Here is a 21,371-nt window from a genome sequence, read left to right as displayed (position 1 = left end):
CTACTTAATGACTCAATTTAACTGTAAATACTAAGTTTCAGCTTAATCGGGTCATTAACCTTCGAGATATCGCTGGATAAACAAGTAAATCGGGAAGAAAACACCAACTATGGAGAAAATCGAGTTTCGTGCAGTGATTAAATTCCTTACAAAGCAAGGAAAAACGCCTCAGATCATTATGGAAGAGATGTCATCTGTTTACGGAGACCTTTGTCCTGGAAAAACGATGATTTACAAGTGGCATAGCCTTTTCAAGCAAGGTAGAGATTCGATTGAAGACGATCCGCGCTCTGGTCGGCCAATTGAGGCAACGTCCTCAGACAATGTTGAAAAAGTCGAAAAACTTGTTCTTGAAGATGCTCGTCTAAAGAAAAAGCAAATCGCAGAGATGACTGGAGTATCGTCTACGACTGTTTTGAACATTCTCCATGACCATCTAGGCATGTCTAAGGTCTGTGCAAGATGGGTGCCGAGAATGCTCACACCACTTCAAAAACAGCAGCGCGTCGAGTGTTCTCGCGAGTTTTTGGCCCTGTGTAGTGAGAACAGGGTTGAGTTTATGGACCGAATTATGACTGGAGATGCAACTTGGGTTCATCACTATGAACCTGAGTCAAAGCAGGAGTCCATGCAGTGGCATAAAAAAGGTGCAGCGCCGCCTAAGAAGTTTAAGGTCTCACAATCGGCCGGAAAGATTATGGCTACAGTTTTTTGGGATTCTGAGGGGATTTTAATGATTGATTATAAAGATAAAGGTGTCAATATCACTGGAAAATACTACGCTACACTGCTAGAGAAATTAAAAAAAAACAATCAAGGAAAAACGAAGAGGAAAATGGTCTCGAGGTGTGTTCCTTTTGCACGACAACGCCCCCCTTCACAAGAGTCATGTTGCGATGGCTGCCTTACAGAAATGTGGCTTCGGAACTTTAAATCACCCTCCCTATAGTCCAGATTTGGCCCCTTCTGATTATTATTTGTTCCCAAAAATGAAAAAAGTGCTTCGTGGAAAGAAATTCACCAATGATGAAGAAGTGAAGTCGGCTATTTCTGACTATTTTGAGGGGCTTGACAAATCTTTTTTTTTAGAAGGTATAAATAAGTTAATTGAAAGATCTGAAAAGTGTATTAGGGTTAAGGGAGAATACATCGAAAAAGAAAAATAATTTCGTGCTGAATTTCGCCCCCCTTCCTTTTCATTCCGCGAACTTTTTGACCGCCCCTCGTACATACTAACTATGATTTTAAATTACAATTTATGAAGACTAATAAACATGTCATTTATACATATATTTTGCTAAAACATGAGCAGGTATAACCCAACGTTTAAGTACCATTTTCGGTGTTAAACACCAGTTTCAACTACAGAAATAATTCATAATTTCCTACATCTACAAATTAGAATAACTACCTTGGAACACGAGAATGCTTAAATTAGCTATGACTGTACCACAATAATGCTTAATGGACTGTTAGCAATAATTATTATAATGGACAAAGCAATATATGGTAGGGTAAAATGGTTTATATTATGAATAGCATTTTTTATTACATTTTAGTGGAGTATTAGCTATTATTTAAAACTAGATGTATGAGAAAATATTACTTTCTACCAAATAAACGATTTTAAGTTTAAGAATATGGAATCAAAACGCCGTGTGGATGAAGGATACCTGATCACATCAACTGAAGAGAGAAACATCGGAAAAAAGAAGAAGAAAGATATCGGGCACAACTCAAAATCAAAAACACATTCGCTTTTTTATAAAGTTAAGTTACTTAAATTTTACTTTTTATACTAAAGTTCTTTTTAGATTGATTCTTTGTAAAACCCAGTAGCAGTTCCAATGTCTTGGAAGAACATCATTTGAGTATCAAATATAAGTGGCAGTACTTAACCGCCTTTTAAACCTCTGGTAACCGATTTCAACTTGGAAAGTGTAACTAGCAATTACAAATACCACACGTTAGAGCCTAAACAGTACCGTACAAATCTAAATTATAGTTCACAGAAATAACTATGACAGTTGTTCGAAAACGTATGTTTACGTACGTTATCTAGAGTCTATGGAATTATGTGGAATTTACGTAGGAATGTAGGTTTTGCTGCCAACACCAGCAATGCGTGGATAACTATTTAGGTAGAATATCGATATAAAAATAGTACAGTACATGTTCGTTTTATTGGGTTAACCAACTATGTTCATTTGAATCTTGCGGTTGATGAAGCAACGGCGACGTATGGCGTTGTAGAGCGCTATCTCTCTTTTACTACCGCAACCGCAACCGTCTTACTCTAAGAACCGATAGACTCTTTGATCAAGATCAGACATCTACATCGTTAATAACAAAAAGGTCTAGATAGGAATAACATTTTAAACCAACAAAACAAACTTTCCCCAAAACAATCAACTGTTAAAATCAGATAGCCAAGTCGTCTATCAAAATTTTCGTCTAATAATTTCTTCAGACTCTAGAAAACCAAAATAAAGACATGAATCAAATTCATGTCAAAATAATAAATCGTGTTTTCGCGGAATGTAAACAGTTCATATTTTAGATTGCATCTGAAATATATCGGTGAATGTTTGAAGTGAATCGCACGTCAGTAGATTATGAGCTCCTAGTAACGTAATCAGATCAGAGGCGTGGGAGAGCATAGAATAGAGAGCATCATCTAAAGAAAGATATCGGAATAAGGGGAGATGTGCTCGGAGATAGAGGTATTTAAGTTGAAAATACAGTTTTTATCTACACTGCACTACATTTAGTTGTACCTAAGGAAATGAAATGAAGTCATATTATGTAAGTAGAATAAATGATCACTTTTACTGGACTTTTTTTGACTAAGCTGGAGTCAACATATCCGATCTCACTACCCTGGGACGATATATTATGACAAAATAAAATGTATGGAACTATGCTTACTTAATCTGAACATGAATAGTCTTGGATACTGCCAAATGATAAACCATAACAATATCAACCAGGCAAAATGTAAAGGAAGAATTTAAAAGCTTTGAAAACAGCACAGGAGAATTGAGAATTTCCGATTTTCTTACTTCAGTTAAATATAAATTAGATTGGATTCCAGGACATTCAAATAATGAATGAACCTCGTACGTTTCCCTCCAGTACATATTTAATTACGACGAAGCGTGCGCTCGGTAGATACGGTACGAGGTCCAAGGGAAATTTTACTAAGATTAGAATGTAGTATGTGGTGCACGGACGCATTGATTGTTTGCTAACCACACCGGTTTATACATATGCAAGTGCTAAATGGATCTTGAAGACACGAACCAAGTTTCGCTTTTACCTAGACAATAGAAGGGAAGAAATAATATAAGGAAAAAAAAGGGAAGATTTTTTTGGATTCGGACCCGAAAACAAACAAACTTTAGATCTTGAATAATTTAAAATGCCATAAGAATTAGAAGCACAAAAAGAATAGCGCTAACACAGGTAACTAACACTAATATAAAAACGAAAATCATTGAACTGAAAATGAAAGGCAAAAGTGAAATCAAGATTTGAAAAGGTAATTCATTTATTAATGAAAAATAATTTCCTGGTATTTGAAGTTTTCAGTTCGTGAGTACTACGCAATTCAACATTTTCTCAAAAAATAAATAAGTGCCTATAAACAAAATGCTTCATTTTAATCTGACACTAGGATTGTGGCTGTTGTTTTGGCAACAACACTACGTTTAAATTAACGAGTTATTACGAATAATTAACGTTAATTGGCTGTAATAGAACATGAGCATTTGAAAACTCCCCCACATTATCTCTCTGTGTAACTGATCCTCAAGAATAATAGTCTTAATATTCATTTAAAGCTGTAAATGAATAAATATAAAAAGGAACTGAGAGAGAAAAGAAGAATTCATTCAGCTTGGTGTGTTTTAGGGAGAATACAGGCCAGCAAAAACATTAGCTATGAAAAAACATAACAAGTGAGTTATTCGGGTACGTTCGTTTTACTGACTGCACGAATAGCCGAGTGGTTGAGGTCACTACGCCAAACCCACTCAGAACGAAGAGTCGCGGGTTCGATCCCCGCGTAGGACAAGCGTTTGTGAGATCCACATGCTTGCCCTAAGTCTGTGGTGGTGGCTTAGGGCATGTGACTTGAATATTTGTGCAACCCCCTGCGGCACTAGGATCAAAAACCTTACTGTAGAAGTCATTTTCTTAAAAATATAATAAGAATAATCTCTATAATACTATTAAATTTAGACTAAACTCATATTGAAGTCAGAACGCAATTAATTTCACTTGACATGTTTGTATGTCGTGACAAAAATCTACTTTAAAGGGCTGTACAAGGTTTCTTATACTTAATTTTATATTTTTTTAGAACATTGACCTTGAGGATGAAATATCAATCTTGAAAAAAAAAACTAAGTAATAAGTATAGAATTAATGTGAAACTAATACAAAGCACCAGATGAATACGTGAATACTCCTCCCAGGGATTTTTTCTACCTGCCGGGGCAGCGGGATCGTCCGAAAGGGTTACCATGGCCCCGGTACAAGAAAGGCAAATGAAGGAACATGGGTAGGCTTTAGTCAGTAGAAGACACTCCCTTCCACTCAACCCAAAGTGGAAGGAAACATTTGATGATTTCCTATAAAAAAGGGACTTTTCTAGGAACCTTGTTGATCGCTAAGCATGCCTTATAAATCTTCTTTAATTGGTGGATTGAAAGTCTTTGATATACAATATTTTGTACCCATTAGATTATTGATATCTCAGTGAATGTAAAAATAGGTACGTGAGGTTAGAATTCATGACTGACTCGGAATTAAAAACTGAATTTTTAATACAGGCTACCGTTGTGTGAAAACAATCTAGGTTTCTGATTACAAACTCATTTATTTGTTGCTATCGTACGTTTAATGTTATATTATTTTCACGCGTATATTTTGGGATTTCCCGACTAGTTTTCGATCTAGTCGACCAAATCCGATAAATACGCGTGAGTAAACCGTTGTAAAATAAAGAAATAATGAATTCGCCTCACAAAAGTTATTCTAATTTAATGTTCATAAAAGTGGAAACTGGTCTGTCCTATTATGTACAATTTTATGGAATCTCAATTAATTCTTATATTATACAGAATGGTCTCATTAACAATAACATGTTTAAGGTTATCTTCGAGGAAACGATCGAGTCTTTGGCATTTTAATATCACATTACGAATATCGTAAATTATTGATACGAGTATATACCTAACTTGCTTAAATATTCAGAAATACTTCACACCTTAAATTCCTGATCTAAAATGACGATTCTTTTTTCCAGAGTTGAGTAGTAAATACCTAGTAAGGTGTATGTATGTATGTAATGAAATATATTATATTCAATATTACTCCAGTTTCCAGGAGTATTTTCAAATTATGTGACGTTATTAAAGTTATACTTTAAGAAAGCTATCGTAATGTTAACGTAAAGAGTAATTAATTTTAAGTATAGGCTCTAAACCCTACTATAAAGTAAGTATAGGCGTTTTAAAAGAGCCAGTGGCCATGACCTACGGCCTTGCTACGCGAGAAAAGCCTTTGACGTAGCAAGGCCGTAGCCCATGCATTTCACGTAGTATCTTAGGACATTTGCACTGATTGCATATCGAATATATAACAAGAACTACATTTTTTTTAAACTGATATCTTCTATTTAACATAAACAACAACGAAATTGACTTAACTTATTTTTTTAATACTATTAATGTATCATATTCCAAAATTTGAATTTAATGTTTCCATTTTAAACAATTACTATTGGCCACAAATTAAAATAAAAAAAAAAACTCACCCTTTATCCAAAAAAATACAAGTCCCGAGATAGGTAGAGAACAATTTAGTATTAAAATAACGTAGGTAATTCAACAAATAATTTAAAGTCGTTTTCGTCAATCGTTTTCGAATATTACAAAATGTCAACACTTCACTGGTAGCACGCGGATATTCACAGCTACGATCATGCGGATGTTCCCGTACCTCGTACAGTCCGTGGTTCGATCGCGAGTCTGTCTATTCAGACAGCTTCATTCATAACGCGCGTCTTACTGAAAACACACGATGCTTCGAATTACGCCGCTCCGAGATGCCGGCTGCACCAATCTGTTGTCTTTCAACACATAAACAAACTGGCAAACGGAATGAAGCTAGCCGCGGACCAGGCATTACACTCGCGTTACATGTATACGAAGTAAGAGGCGTGTTCCGCACGCGGACACCGACACACACAAAACATACCGAAACAAAAATAACAAGAAAGGATTTTTAGAAAATCAAAACAAAAGATCACATGATGCTGTGTTCGGTATCGTGGAAACAACGAAAACAACGTTAAGTGAGAACAAGATTAGCGCTAGTGTGACGTAGTACTAAAGCTTCCGCGTCTGCGTGATGGGGTCGCGTCCTTCAAGGAAAGGCCAATTTGGACACTATGTCCTTACAACAGAGTCCATGTGGAGAGGCATTGTCACTTTGGGTTGCAGCTTATTAATATCGGGCGTATAATTTTAGACTTTATATCATCGTGTTTGCGCCTAGTTTCGCGTGGGGGAGTTGAAATACTGCAGGCAGACGTATCACGTGCGTGCAAGGGGGCCAGATGATCGCAGTTTGGTGAACTCATCGGCGACCCTTCTTTTTACGCCTACGGTTCCAAAAGTCTGGCCAACATTATTTGAAATTAGATTCAAGTATTTCCTGGATACGTTTTACTCTATTTAATATATCTAACATTGGAGAATTTCAGGGTAGACATTAAATAATGCAATAATGTTTCTATGTATCCCAATGACAAGATTTACACGCGATGACGAACACTTTAATTAACATTTTATATTAATACCTACATTTATTTCTATCCCTAATCATCGTGATTAAAACGTCTAAAGAACGCTTATTATAAATCTAGCGCCAGCTGCCTTTGTCTCCGGGGAAAATTGGCAATAATTAACACCTACGCTTGGGAATCGTCAAATCTTTTCATTCTTATTGATTTTTTACATCCGCAAGTGGACTTTCGGCATCGATGTTTAAAGCGCCGGTGGACACAAGTAACTGTTCGTCTAAATGAGGAATTTAAATTGAAAGTTTCGAGAAAGATCTACGAATAATACCTAAGTTCAATGAACTCTACAATAATTATGCTTAAACCTAGTAGTTTACACATAGAGATTTCAACGTTCAGGAACAAAGAAACGTGATCGGTATCGTAAGTGGGAGGGACTGTTGTAATTATTTATCAGTTTTTACTGTACAATGTTGGGCAACAGCCGTCATATTTTCAAGAAAAAAATGTACTCTTTCTTAGATATTTTAAGGAACTACACGGCTATCGGTAAACCAGTGCCTGTTCGAAAATAGGACATAGGACACACGGCGTTGGAAATAGGCTTTTAAAGTCGAGTAATAAAATATATATTGTTAGTCGGTCACTGATGATTAACAGGGGCCAAAAAAGTAATAAAAATATAAATAAAATACAAAATGATCAATAATTTAATTTAATGACACAGAAAACATCAATAGACAATAATTGTTTACAAAATTGACACTTTATAATTATGTGTATAATCGCAATTTGGTCAAGGATAAATCTCAATACTTTTATTAATACATTATAAAATATTTAAGCCGATCTCAATAATTATAAAATGTTCGTTCGCAATATTTGCGCAATGTAGAGATAAAATATGACTAGATTTTATTAAATTACTTATTTATTATGGCAAGACTTTCATCATAATAAGTCTCAGTCGCGTTTCAAGTAAAAACACGAAAAAAATAACTTGTGCTTGAAATAACTTTCATAGAACCCGAACAAGGATTCTGAATTTAAATTATCAACTTTTGTTTTTATGTGTTATGTAGTACATACAAATTGCAGCCAGTAACATCAAACTCTTAAAATCAGACTCTTAAAACAACAGGACTGTTATAGGTTAAAAAAGGAAAAAATATTTGAGAAATTCTGAACAGCGCGACTGAGAACGTTGGAAGGTTTCTTTAATCCTAGGGGACAAAGCTGCGGGGTGACTAGTTCACAAATATTCACATTATATAATAGGTACATGCTATGTAGATATCATACTCGAGATCAAATATACTTACGATAATATATTTCATAATGTTCACTTATAATATAAATATTATTCAAAAATGTATAACTGTATAACAATTCATTTGGATTATGTTTATAATAGACTAGGGTAACTTTATGAATATTAAATACCATTAGTGTTACCAAAAATTTGAAAATAATACTTATCGACCTTTCAACATGTATAAGACAAAGTCTTTTCACTTCTTTTTGAACTTATTAAGTTCCAACTGGTACTTAAGCATAAGTACTTAATTCTGTAAAACCTTAACAAATAGACAAAAGAACAAAAGTACTAATTTTTAATAATTAATTTGTGCTAAGTTAATATCACGCATGTGCAGAATATTATATACTCAAGAAAACGAATCACACTCGTATAGCATAGAGCATCGAAACAAATCCTCCTTGGAGAATGCATTCGAAATTTAAATCAGTGAATTCGATTTTAAGCGCCACTTTTTATGACATTTACAAAGATGCAAACAAAATGTAATCCGTCCAGAAATACCCGGGAATTGTATAAGGAATTGCTTCCTCAATAAATTAGTTAAAGAACAATTCATTGTGCAAGTTCGCTTTTAAGCTTTTAGATCTAAAAGTACCACAGATAAGATAAAAGGCATAGGAAATTGATATATAAATAAAAAAGGTTCTCATCATAAAACCCCTAACTTTCAACCAGTAGGCATCATAAAGTCATCAGATCAAGGAACACCCAAGGAACTAGATATATGATTTTTAAGTAAAGGGAAAAATCTTAAAAACAGTTAAAAAGACGGAGCTACCTCCTTTCATATTAAGGATGCGTGATAGGATGTTTCTTCCAAAACTAACAATACTGATTAAAAAGGAGGTTCTCTCGAAAAAACTAAAATCAGTCTTAGGAAATAGACCCATTATGGAATGAATTGTTTTGAATAGATGGCTCCATATAAGAAATACTTGTGACGTTTATAAATATTTATAAAGTGTATAGGAAATACTTTCAGTTTTAGATAGATACAGTATAAGTATAAATCACAGACTTAAATCTTAGCAAGAACAAAAGTTTCTGTCTTTGTTTGCTTGCAGTTTTTGAAGAGATTGTCGACGTCTTCCCGATGCACACAGCATGGCGTATTCTACTGATGACTCCATTCTGAAAAAGTAATTAGGATTTTTTTTCTTGTCTTAAAACTTCCTGTGTCAGGCAAAAGTATATACTACCAAAAGATGTCGGTAATGATGAATAAAAAGCATTTTATGTTATTGATTATTATTACTTTGATCAAATCAACTACAAAGGATTTATTTTTCAACTGCATGGACAGCCAACTTGTTGAGGTCACCATGTCAAAAGGTATGTGTCGTATCGTAGGAACAATCCCCGCATAGGACAAGCATTTGTGTGATCCATGCATGCTTCTTAGTTGGGGTGTCCTTGTGCATGTGATTTGTATGTTTGTATCACCCCCCACAACACAAGTATGCAATTTCTTACTGTGGGAGTAGTTTTTCAAAACATTTTCAATAAATTAGCACATAATTCATAGTTACCTAAGCATAATCTTATCAAGTAGAATCTCAATTGCTCGGTCAATATTTTGCCCTGATTTGGCACTGGTCTCTAAGTATGGCAGGTTGTAGTTCTTTGCAAACTCTCTGGCACGGTTCTGGTTGACCAACCTCTTTTCTTGTAAATCACATTTGTGCCCACATAACACTATGTCTGGGTCATCACTCAAGCTGTGTGTCTGAAACATTAATGAAAAGAATATTTACGTGATTAATGTTACATTAAAAAGTCCTATTTATATATTATCACCCATAGGTAGATAGGCAATGGTGCTTAAGCCATAAATAGCCCAAAAAATTAATGAACTTCACGATTCTCAATTGTTTATACTCTTTAAGAAATTACAAGAATATGAATTGATACAATGCTGCAAACCCAAAACTAGATAATTATAATAGTTGTACCTTCAACTGTTCAATCCAATTTCTAACTTCTAAGAAAGATGCCTCATTAGTCAGATCAAACAGCAACAGAAATCCCATTGCATCTCTGTAGAAAGCTGTAGTCAAGCTTCGGAACCTAAAATAATAATAACCCATTTACAAATTATTCTAGTTCTTGGAGTGGTGTTCTTTAAAATAGTGCTGCTTCCTCACCTTTCCTGTCCTGCTGTATCCCATAGTTGCAGATGAATCCTGTGCTGCCTCCCATTTTGTTGATAAATCTAAATATTAATAATTCCATGGCTTAGTTTAATTAATATTTGTAGTGATCATCATAAACAATTCAAGTACTCAATTAAAATATACCAGAAAGCTCAGCTAGTACTTATTCATTACTTTTATCAGCTAGTAGTTTGAGATAGGTAAATTACTGAGATAAAATATTTATAAGTGTTAACTTACCACGCTTTTTTCTCTGAAGTCAATGCCAACTGTCGAAATGAACTGAGTGTGGAAAACTCCATCAGTGTACTTGTAGAGGAAGCTAGTCTTTCCAACTCCAGAATCTCCAACACAAAGAAGTTTAATAAGATAATCGTAGTCCATATTGTCATATGGGGTGTAACTTTAAATATTTCAGTTAAGTGCATTAGATAATTAAGAATTGTGACAGTCTTCCTTTTAGATCAATTTATATTAGCCTCATTAATAATACATTTTAGGGTATCTTTTACTAACTAAAAAAAGTAAGTAATGGATCATATCAGAGAGCTTACAAAAACATCAACAATCGATCGCTTGTAATTTATGTCACTGTCATGTTATCTGCGTCAAAATGGTTTGTACAGAATATTAATAAACCTAGCGGAAGGTGTATTTCCAAAAAGCTTCTGAACTTTTTCTCATCCAAATTCTAATATTGAATTTCGTTTGAATTTATTTGAAAACACTTCAAATTGACGAGGTACATTTTGGTTTAACTACGACAATATGAAAGATCAAAGCTCAGCTAAAATTTTAAATTTCCTTACTATTTTTACTCAGATTCTTTACCTAGAAGCCCTTCTTAGTTATAAACTAAGGTTATTAATAACAGAAACTATTAAGTCTGTGAAATCAGCTGTTACTGCCATTTTTATAATCTATCTTAGGACCATAAATTAAAAAGTTAACGTCAAAGTCATATGGATGGATAAGGTGATATTTGTTTACATCGTTTAGCGGAGATAAATTAATTCTGAAGGCAAAATTGAAGTAAAATTCATGATATGATTACTAAAAAATACTTGTCATGGTGTAACATACCCCTATAGTTAAATTAGTCATCATGTCCTCTGACGAAACTGTGAAACAAATAAATCCTGTAGTCAACGTGGAGTACTGGTAATATGATTATTTCTTTCATTCAATCTGTAAACTTCCTTTTATTTCTAAATATTCTATGTTAATTTAAATAGTTCTACTATATAAGAATAATGAGAGATGAGTGGTTACATACCACAAAAATAATGTCACTTGAAGAACTTTCCCAAAATAATTTCCACTCGTTTCACGCAACACAACTTTTTTTTGGAACCTATTTTTCCCCTTCTATACATCTGACTTGCTTTTTTTACTTTCAGTGGTGTATGTGATTATGGCGGCCATTGCCTTGCACTTGGACAAACTATAAGGAAGTCCACACCTAATGCAACTATATTCTGTTCTCGTGGACGTCAAGGTAGTTGCATCTTCATTCATCATCATCTATCTTAAATAACCCACAGCTGGGTACTGGTCTCCCTTTTTATGTCATTACCTAACTCTTGCCCTTTCCATCCATCTTTTTCCTGCTCTTTTATATTGTCTGCACATCTTTTCCTAGGCCTACCAAGAAGTCGCTTTTGCAAGCGAAGCTACGCTACCTCCTTGGTAATAATAATTTGTGAAATTCTTACAATATTGTTAAACCAAAACTAATATATTTATACTACCTACTTTATTTACGGCTTGGTAAATTTGTAACATTTTATTTATGAAAAACTGTAGTAATAAAATAGTGTGACATCAGTCATTTACCATTGGATGACTTTTCTTTTTCCTTTTCAAGGTTCTTTTGAAGTAGCAGTTAACAATACATTGGTTTATTCAAAACTTAAGACAATGGCTCTTCCAGACTTCAATGAAGTTGCTCAAGTTGTGCAAAATGTTTCCCATGGAGAAGAACCTCAGCAAATAAAAGGACAACAACCAATCAATTGTGCAATATCGTAAATTTTATTTAATCAACAACTGTAACATAAAACTAGTCATAGAAATAAATAAAATAGGAAAAATATAACAGTTTTTAATTTCAATGTATAATAATAATATAATTTATTATGTGGTGCTTAAATAAGCTATAATGTGTAATATATATACTAAATTATCACATTTCGTAGGTACCAATGAAATTACGTAAAATTACGTATAACCTTCATACTTTTAATTCATTAAAAAAAAACTATGAGACAACAAAATACACAGTTTCACACTGCATGTAGGCAACTGGGATCCTAAGACCACCTAATGAAGTAAGACTTGCAGATGAGAAAGATGTGTACCATCCTTTTTGCACAGCACACAAATACTAACTAACAAGTGAAGTATGAACTTCAAATTGGAATGTTCAAGTAATTCAAACATTTTGATTCATTATTAAATGATGCAACCGTTTACTCACGCGTATTTATCTGGTTCCGAACTCCGGTTTATCGAAACTCCGGTTCCGGTTGGGTTCGAAACTAGTTGGGCAACCCCGATAAATGCTGAGTAAGCCGTTGGATCATTTAATAAATATCAAAAATACATATAAAAGCCTAAGTTTTTATTTCTAGAGCTGTCAAATGGCGATTCTTAAATATCAGTTTCTATTGAGGTGAACGTTTTAAATGAACTACTAGCTTCACTAAAAAAGTAATAAGAATATTACAAGTTCTATGTATAATAGTAAATATATAAAAACGTACATAATAAAATATTCTTTGCTACTTAATTAAACCCCTCATTATTTATGTAATAATATTTTTGTATTAATCTATTTATATGAAAACACAGCCATAAGTACCTGCACATATTAGACTGATTAAAAGGCCTTTGAAAATATTAGTAGAAAAGTGTTACAAAAATAAAATTGGAACAGTTCCATATCTCATTAAGAGCTCTTTTTAATAATTATTTACGTTGTTACGTCAAAATAGACAGAAATGTTATTCTCAACAAGTCATGACAAATATTGCATTGCTTTTGTATGTACAATATTTATAAATAAAAAGATGTGATGTGCATGTAAAGCTATTGATTGTTTCAAGTTTGCAATTAGAAGTATGTTATATTAAAATTAATTAAATTAGTAAAATATAAAGTTTTACAAATATTCGTAGCTAGCTGACCGACTGTTATAATCATTTCAATCTGAATCATGTAAAAACAAATATTGCAATCGACGTCCAATTATTTAGATTTCTTTGCTGACTTAAAGTTGGCTATTCGAAAATGTGAATAATTTATCCAAAAATATTTTTTCTCTGGGGCAATATTACACATGTGATATACACGTAGTGACGGCATTATAAATTATGAGATGACTTCTTGATGAGATACGGATACAGCCCCACAAGACAATTATCAGATAATGTTATCAGTTTTAAACCCTCATAATTTGTGGTATCAAGCGTTAAAACCCTGTGCATTACCCAGCCACCATATAGATATACCCCAATAGAAAATATTTTTTCCCTAATTAAAATACATTCAACAGATCAATGTTTCACCTACTAATGTCGTCATCATTAATTATTGGCTTGACAGGAGCGTGTATTTTGAGGTAGCGATCTTTAGATCCGTCAACGGGGCCTAAGTAGGACAGATAGATACCGAAACGTAGTTTCCCTGCGAACTGTTCAGATATAGTCCGAAGAGGTTCTACTGTCTTTTCGCCTGTGTGTTGATTGATGCATACCATCTGGCATCTTGGGCAGAGTCCTTCCACCTGAAATAACCAAAAATATATTAAAGCATGGAGTAATCAGCTCATGAGCGACGACGCGAAACACGTTTAATATTTAAATGTGCTTACCCTAAACTCATGATTCCCAATAATCAATTTGTTCCAGTCGCGTTCAGCCAGTTCGCTTTCCATATCAATAATAATGTTTCCTCTAAAACGGTCCGTTAAGCTTTCTATATCGTCAGTGAAGAGCGGGTCATGGATTTTGTTACCAAGCCACCTCACTGTGGCTTTGTTTATCAAGAGAAATTGGGCTTGGTTGCTCAGTGACAGCAGTTTTTGATCGCCATCATGCTTTTTCTTCTGGACCCGATTGTCGTCACTCGATTGCCTGATTAAACGAAGGTATGAGATTTCTAATGCCTCGGAGATCCAGTCAGCCACTTCGTCGCCACAATCGTAACCCTGAACTGTGTCGGTACAGACTTTGCTGTGGCAGAATGTGGATTCTTTGAGCTTGTGAGGTTTTTGGTCAAGAGGAATGGCGACGGGAGTCCTACCTGAAAAAGTAAAAACGAAACATTAGACTTTAAACGGTTAAGAAACCAAAACTTTTTGCCTCGTGATGAATACCTTTGAAATGTAACGTCATAGTCCTTAATTGCAGATCTATTTTCGGGCGTATCAGACACATCCTTGCATTTTGTTTTTGTGTCAAACAGACTCCATTGTCTTTTATGATCATCCATTCCCTGTCGTATTCAAAGCCTTTCTGTCCTATCTTCCAAGACGAGCGTATCTTGAAAGCGCCACACGACTTGATCGGGAAGATGGCTACCTCCTTCAAGACGATTTTGGAATTCACTTGAGGAACATCCTGAGCTTCATGAATATTATTGAAGAATTCTTGTTCTTTCATTATTTTATGGGAATGCGTGATACCGTTGTACAGCCTATTTGACTTGAGAGCATCTACAATAGTTCTGTGGTTGTTTATCATGGCAATACGCTTGGGCTGTTTGAGTTTTGTTTTGACGAAGCATCTGCAGATCATGGTGATAAGTTTATCGACGTCGTTGAAGGTGTTGAAGTAGCCGAAGGAGACTCTGATGGCTCCTGTTGGCCTTCCATCGACAAGGTCCACCTCATCCCCACACACGTGCCCGGCTCTGTACATGTCTTTGAGCTCTTTGTTGCTCGCCGATAGATGTCGTTGGCAAGATCCGGAGTTACAGAAGCATCCCGTCCTAACACTAATGTTGAATAGATCCGCCATATGTTGAAACTGCAATTTTGAAACCGGTATTAAGTATGATGAGGTGATTTATGTGCGATTACTCTACCTGCGAGTTCCTAATTAGATGGTATTACTTAATAATGAGGCTGTAATGTCTGTAATGCAGTGGGTGACCATTGTAACAACCTATAATTTTAAAGTAAAACTGCCCATTAACTACCAAATTAGACCAATGAATGTAACTCGATTTTTTTTTTGCGAAAACGGCCATACAATTTTAACAGAACACCGGAAAAATTACACAAAGTAAACAAATGAAAGTATTCCTCCCTATACTTTCGTTTTCATACAGTATCAATAGTATTGACAGACAGTCACAATAAATTAAAGTAACTGCGTCACATACTGATAACGATGTGTTTAAAACAGTTTGTCGTCATTAAGATGTTTATGAAACAATTCAATAGACTTGTTGCACAATACTTATTACAGTTGTTTTGTATGAGAATAGTGTGGAGATATTAATGTGACTGTATATTGTACACTGCAACTATTTCCTGGCCTTGAAAAAGTGTATATTTGAACAGCATCAATCAAGTCTATTTTTCAAGGCAATGCCAAACGACCTCGCGCCAAACGACTGAGGTTTCCATACAAATAGGTTTCGTACTAAATTGAAAAAAAAACGTGTGTAGAACACCTACCATGATGCACCTTAGGATGACTTACGTACCTACATATACCAGAATTTTTTGGTCTATGTTACAAATCTTTATAGTTGTATAAGTGTTTTCATCATTTTTGTCATTTTTGCTCATCCGACTTTGTACCTACCAATGCATCTGTGTGCGTGTACAGTTCAGAACCATCTTCGCGCAAATCACCTTAACATTCACGTGTAGAACCAACTTTGAGTAAATAAACAACTTGCACGTGACGACAAAATAAAGTGAAAGTTATTCTATCTTACCTCAGCGTACCCAATATACGATCCATCTTCTCTTAACAGATTAAACGTTACAGTTCCACCTTGCTTCTTTATATCAGTGAAATCAGAATCCATGTAAAGTACTGTAGCTTTATTGCCATTTAAATGCTGTAGATCCTTTAACTGACCATACAGATCTTTCGCTAAATAAAACGTATGGTAAGATATCGTCTCCATCAAATCATCGTAAATGGTCTTGGGTATCAATTTGTGCATGTTGTCGAAACATTGTTTCAGAGATATTATTGATAAGAATGGTACGGTTCCGTCTTCTAAGCTGGAATTTAATAAAAAATAGGTGTGTTAATGACTTAATCATTGAAGCTTACAATTAAAAAATACAAAATTATTAAATACGTACTTTAAAAAATCACGAAAAATATTTTATGCTAATGAATAACTATTTATTTTAAAATCATGATTCGAAGTCGGTTTTCAGTGACAAATTGTACTTAGCATGTTTATAAACTTTTTTCCTAAGTATATCAGCATTCAAAATACTCTGTACCGAACAATAACCTTCGTTATTAGTTATTAATAATATACGTATAAGAGGAAGAGAAAATAATATAATGTCACTGTAAACCATTACTTGACAATTCTTCGAAAAGGAAATTGATATTCTATGTATATTTACTTAATAATAAACAACTGAATAAATATCGTTAAAATATGCTTTGTCACTACCTCAAAACCACCTGCAAGATTAACTTATTATTTTTGAATTGTATTACCTTATAAAACAATTAAAAGACTTGATAATGGAAAATTGTTTCAACTTGTAACTTGTGTGTTTAGTAACACATTAAATAAAAACATTTAATTAGCCAAAAGGTTGCTATTCAAATATGAATAAATAATTATTCACCTTTCGTGCAGATGTTTTCGCTTCACATGAAAGTCTTCTGTACTTAAAACAATGTCTACTGTCCCGCCGCCAAAATACTTTTTCTGGCACAAAACATCATGGCTACTGTTCTTCACTAAAAGAGCGCCCAATCCGGTTGGATACCCAAATATTTTGTAGAATGACATGCACACAAAATCAGGCTGTGTTTTAGATAAATCCAATTTGTTTGTGGAGACAAAAGACGCAGCATCAAGCAACACATACCAGTTGCAATTTATTTTGCACAAATGTTTTTTCAAATGACTGTTGAAGCATCCGTTTCGAATATTGTCCATACAATCAATGGGATATTTAAAGCCATTAAAGTTACTTTGAGCAGGGTATACAAGCAATGTGTTTGTATCACTTCGCCCTTTAAACTTGTCTTTCCAAGCATAGTTTCTTGCCGGAGTGTTTACTGCTGCCAAGAAGTCTTCATGAGATAAATGTATGATGTCAGCATTTTTATCAGCAGCTATTTCTCTGAGGCCAAGAACTGAAGTGTGATTATCTCTTAGATAAACAAAAGAACCTGGATTCTTGATGTCATGGATATCTGCGGAGAATTGGAAAGCCTCGACGACTAGTTTCAAAGCTTGTGTTGTACCCGATGTGAATATTACAGTGTATTGTGACGGATCAGTGCTGAAATGTTTGAGGATTGTACTCCTGATTTGTTCTATACAGTCCTTGGTATATTTGTCTGTGTGTGGGTTCATGTAGACATTGCTGACTAGGTCTTCATGTACATTCGCTAGTAAGCACTGAGGGTATAAAGTAGCACCAGCATTTTCTAAGTAACATCGGTCTAAAATCAAACAAAATAGAAAATAAGTATTTATTAAAAACTTGGACAAATACCTAACTAAAAAGTTTATTTCATATGAATTATATTTTTAAGTATATAGACTTACTAATTATTGAGCAACATACAAGATACAACAATATCTTCAGCTAATTCTAGTAAAAACTACATCAAGGACAGAGAAACTGTTTTAATAATAACATTAAATGATTATTACAGATACTTAGGGGCAAATGTATTAAGTAACACTAAAAATAATTGTTGGATATTTAGATTTTTTTATTACCATTACTATACTTAATTTAATATAATAAATTACAAATTCAATGAGCAAAAACTAACTTGAATAGTAACTTATTTCTTCTTATTTTTTGTTAATATTTTAAAATACTTTTTAAAATATCACATCTCTCTTCTATTGACGCATCAACATGGAATATAGGATAAAATATAAATAATTTATAAATAAAAATATCTTCCTGATAATAAGATTAACTGAGAAATAAAAAAAAAACATTTACAATAGGTTTTAATTTTTTTCTTTACTTGACCTAATTTGAAATTAATTAAATTTTGAATTTTGTAAAAAGCACCACAAATTATCCAAAAAGTGATAGTAATTAAAAAGTACTTACCTCCCAACCTTGTGAAATTTGATGTAATTTTGATCATATGTTCATGATCAATAACTTGGCTCAATGTGCTCATCTCGGGGGGATCTTCATAGGAACCTGACATAGTTAAAACAGACTAATAAACAATATGAATTTAAAACTTTCTGAACTACTTTAATTCAACTTTCAATTGAATAAACAGTGTACACACGTCGGTCTTTAATTAATGAGGGGTTTTAACCGTTACATCTTGCTTTTGTAACCTTGCTCAGTAGTCATTAATGTTACAAGTGTTCGTAATAATAAAAGTATAATATGGTATTGAATAGCGTAAAAATACACACTCAATAAAAAGTACATTTTAGCGACTGACAACTGACAGCTGAGCGTGACATTGACGTTAACATTCTTGTTTTTCATGTTTGACGTTTGCCCACAGATTAATAAAATCATTCTAATATTCATTGTCAAAGCGCTATTTACTAGTTAAAGAAAAGAAAAAAAGAACACTAAAATGTTGTTTGTAGTAATTATACTAAGTAATTTTGCTAATCTTAGTAAGATAGGGAATAGTTTTTTGAGTTTTGTGGGCCTGTTGTTGTTGTTTCTTGTTCAGTATTTTTATGTGTTTGTTTTGAACTGCCAAATGTTTAAGCAAGGGTAGAAGTTGATTATAAAATTTAATATATTGTAGATTAAAATTATAGTTAGTCGCATAATTTATATATTATAACATAGAGTCTACTCCTCGAAAGTCAAGTAGTGACGTTAGCCAACTTTCTTTCTCCTCTTCTCCTTTATTTCTGGCTGCGAGACAATTATTATCAAAAAGAGTATTTATTGTAACGACCCACTGACCATTATGACGAAGATTATGTCTGCCTTGCCCGTACTGGGCATTCTTTTTCATATTTAGGCAGTGACTCTGCCTTCGAACCGCTGTGTGATGCCGAAAACCCGTTCTGCTTGATAAATGATACTACCATACCTGGTTTAACAATTCGGTGCAGTACATACATCCTATTTTTACCATAAGTAATATTATTTTGATGTAAGGCGGACCGTGGTCACCAGTTGTTAATACGGTACAAATACATAATAACTAAACTGGTTAAGAAAAACTGGTAGGTACTGTTTCGAACTGTTGTTTGAATAATTTCCATAAATGCTGCAACTGCTCTTAGTGCCTGAAATAAATCGCTATATCTGGATCCAAAATTAACCACACATTATTAAATTGCGCGAAGATATTGCGAGCATAATATGCACACTCTAAAATTATAGTTAGCGAACAAATTTAGAGATGGCGTTAGTAGGCCCGTTATCAACGAATTTGTGGGGTAAAAAAACGAGTTATTAGTGCATAAATTGTTAAGCAGTTGCTAATTTTAGCCAATCATTTGTCAGGTACGTGATAAATAATACAAATTTAAATTAATTACCAGTTTAGGCAGGTGTAGGTACAGCATGAGAGTTGAATACTAAACTTAGAAAGAACAAATAAAAATCTTGGCAACGTAAGTACTGAATCAGTTCAGCTCAATAAAATCTATAATTTCTATAAAGGAACCCTGAGTAGAACTAATAGTTTAAGTCTATTGCAAAAAGCGTTCCCCATGTAGGTAGGGAGGTACCACCTTCAGCGGCATCGCCTTACTAAATTGAGTTACGCCAATTTAATTATTGCTTTTATGGAGGGCTTTTAGTAGCTTTTAGTATCAAGCGGGGCATGATCGACTTCCCCTAAGTGAATTGACGTCCTGACAGAGGACATTCGCTTTACTGTTCTGCACTTTTACTAGAGGGCGTCGTCAACAGTTACGCGGAAAAGTTTGAGAAAAGTGCTGCGCGTCTCAATGTTTGGTGAGACGAAACTGTATTCTGTATTTTGTGATGTGTTTTTGTTTGTGGCAAGGATGCGTATTATCAGTTGCTAGTTGCATATCTACTTCATGAGTGTTTAATATGGGTTGAGGTGAAGATTTTGGGCCTTAAATAAGTAGAATGTATTAATTATTAGGACAACGAAAATATTTATAAGACACTTGATAATACTTGCATATAGGTCCTTCCCACCTTTTGGATACGATGATATATTATTGCTATACGAAGGTACCTATTACACCATCCACCTGTTTGTATTTTAGAATAGTTAAAATTATTTCAAAAGACACGAAAAGCTACTAAAGTTAACACTAAATAAATTTTGTTACGGAACACCACTGGCCTATAATTATAGTTAAACTAAATCGCCGAGTTCCACTGCAATCAAATTTAAACAAACACTGTTTTAAATAACACTGTCAGGTTAGACACCCAAGAATTGAATGAAAAATTAAAATTAATTTAAAAAGGCCGATATTCGCGTGAGAAAACACTACTTACAAAATAAGCAACAAGGAATCGGAAACCGGGAAGGCTATGTGCGTTTCCGCGTGAACACCAACAAGAAATGGTCACCAACCTTCACCTCCGACCTCTATCTGATCTCATTTTCAGGTAAAACAATTGAACTTCACTGGTCACCGCATATTATGGGCCTAGTTGACATGACTATTGTTTTCCACGATTAACGCAATAAAAAACAATAGAAAAACGAATCTCTCTCACCAAAGAGGCGATATGAATGAAGTGTTTATGTCATCGCTCGGGAACCCCCTTGTTTACAAATATGACGAAAATATTAGTAAATATTTTTTGATGGAGCGTGCTATAATAATAATGGTATTATAACATATAACAATGAAATGTTTTGTTGTGTTTATAGTTGGAGAGCTAGGTTAAGATATGTGTTTTATTCTATAGGAA

At 34.0% G+C, this 21,371-nt stretch overlaps 4 protein-coding genes across 7 annotated transcripts; 2 read left to right on the top strand and 2 right to left on the bottom strand.

Annotated features, from left to right (window-relative positions):
- Window positions 1-109: 109 nt before the first annotated feature.
- Window positions 110-949, top strand: LOC113500822 (protein GVQW3-like). The gene has a single exon (XM_026881717.1). The coding sequence runs from the start codon at window positions 110-112 to the stop codon at window positions 947-949; it is 840 nt and encodes a 279-aa protein (XP_026737518.1).
- A 6,561-nt stretch (window positions 950-7,510) lies between these two features.
- Window positions 7,511-10,880, bottom strand: LOC113500631 (ras-related protein Rab-27A). Its single transcript, XM_026881483.1, has 5 exons — window positions 10,526-10,880; window positions 10,277-10,344; window positions 10,085-10,199; window positions 9,662-9,858; window positions 7,511-9,263 (listed from the first exon to the last, which is right to left on the bottom strand). Exons 1-5 carry the CDS (start codon window positions 10,667-10,669, stop codon window positions 9,158-9,160), a joined length of 630 nt encoding a protein of 209 aa, XP_026737284.1. The 5' UTR covers window positions 10,670-10,880; the 3' UTR covers window positions 7,511-9,157.
- A 344-nt stretch (window positions 10,881-11,224) lies between these two features.
- On the top strand, window positions 11,225-12,380 carry LOC113500506 (migration and invasion enhancer 1). The gene is made up of 3 exons (XM_026881336.1): window positions 11,225-11,446; window positions 11,686-11,783; window positions 12,153-12,380. The coding sequence occupies exons 1-3, from the start codon at window positions 11,391-11,393 to the stop codon at window positions 12,314-12,316; spliced, it is 318 nt and encodes a 105-aa protein (XP_026737137.1). The 5' UTR covers window positions 11,225-11,390; the 3' UTR covers window positions 12,317-12,380.
- LOC113500505 (molybdenum cofactor sulfurase) lies at window positions 12,297-21,006 on the bottom strand. 4 transcript variants are annotated; one of them, XM_026881335.1, is made up of 7 exons: window positions 20,949-21,006; window positions 18,585-18,680; window positions 17,124-17,952; window positions 16,238-16,532; window positions 14,664-15,315; window positions 14,160-14,590; window positions 13,851-14,072 (listed from the first exon to the last, which is right to left on the bottom strand). In XM_026881335.1, the coding sequence occupies exons 2-7, from the start codon at window positions 18,655-18,657 to the stop codon at window positions 13,851-13,853; spliced, it is 2,502 nt and encodes an 833-aa protein (XP_026737136.1). In that variant the 5' UTR covers window positions 18,658-18,680; window positions 20,949-21,006. The 4 variants fall into 4 exon arrangements, with proteins under 4 accessions (XP_026737134.1, XP_026737136.1, XP_026737132.1 ...); XM_026881331.1 differs by lacking the exon at window positions 20,949-21,006 and adding an exon at window positions 18,775-19,029 and having other exon boundaries at window positions 18,585-18,699; XM_026881334.1 differs by lacking the exon at window positions 20,949-21,006 and adding an exon at window positions 18,775-19,028.
- Window positions 21,007-21,371: the final 365 nt, after the last annotated feature.

This window comes from Trichoplusia ni, chromosome 14 (assembly GCF_003590095.1).
Source record: "Trichoplusia ni isolate ovarian cell line Hi5 chromosome 14, tn1, whole genome shotgun sequence".
Taxonomy (NCBI): domain Eukaryota; kingdom Metazoa; phylum Arthropoda; class Insecta; order Lepidoptera; family Noctuidae; genus Trichoplusia; species Trichoplusia ni.
Note: the sequence above shows the minus strand (reverse complement) of the source record. Positions and strands in the feature narration are given on the sequence as shown.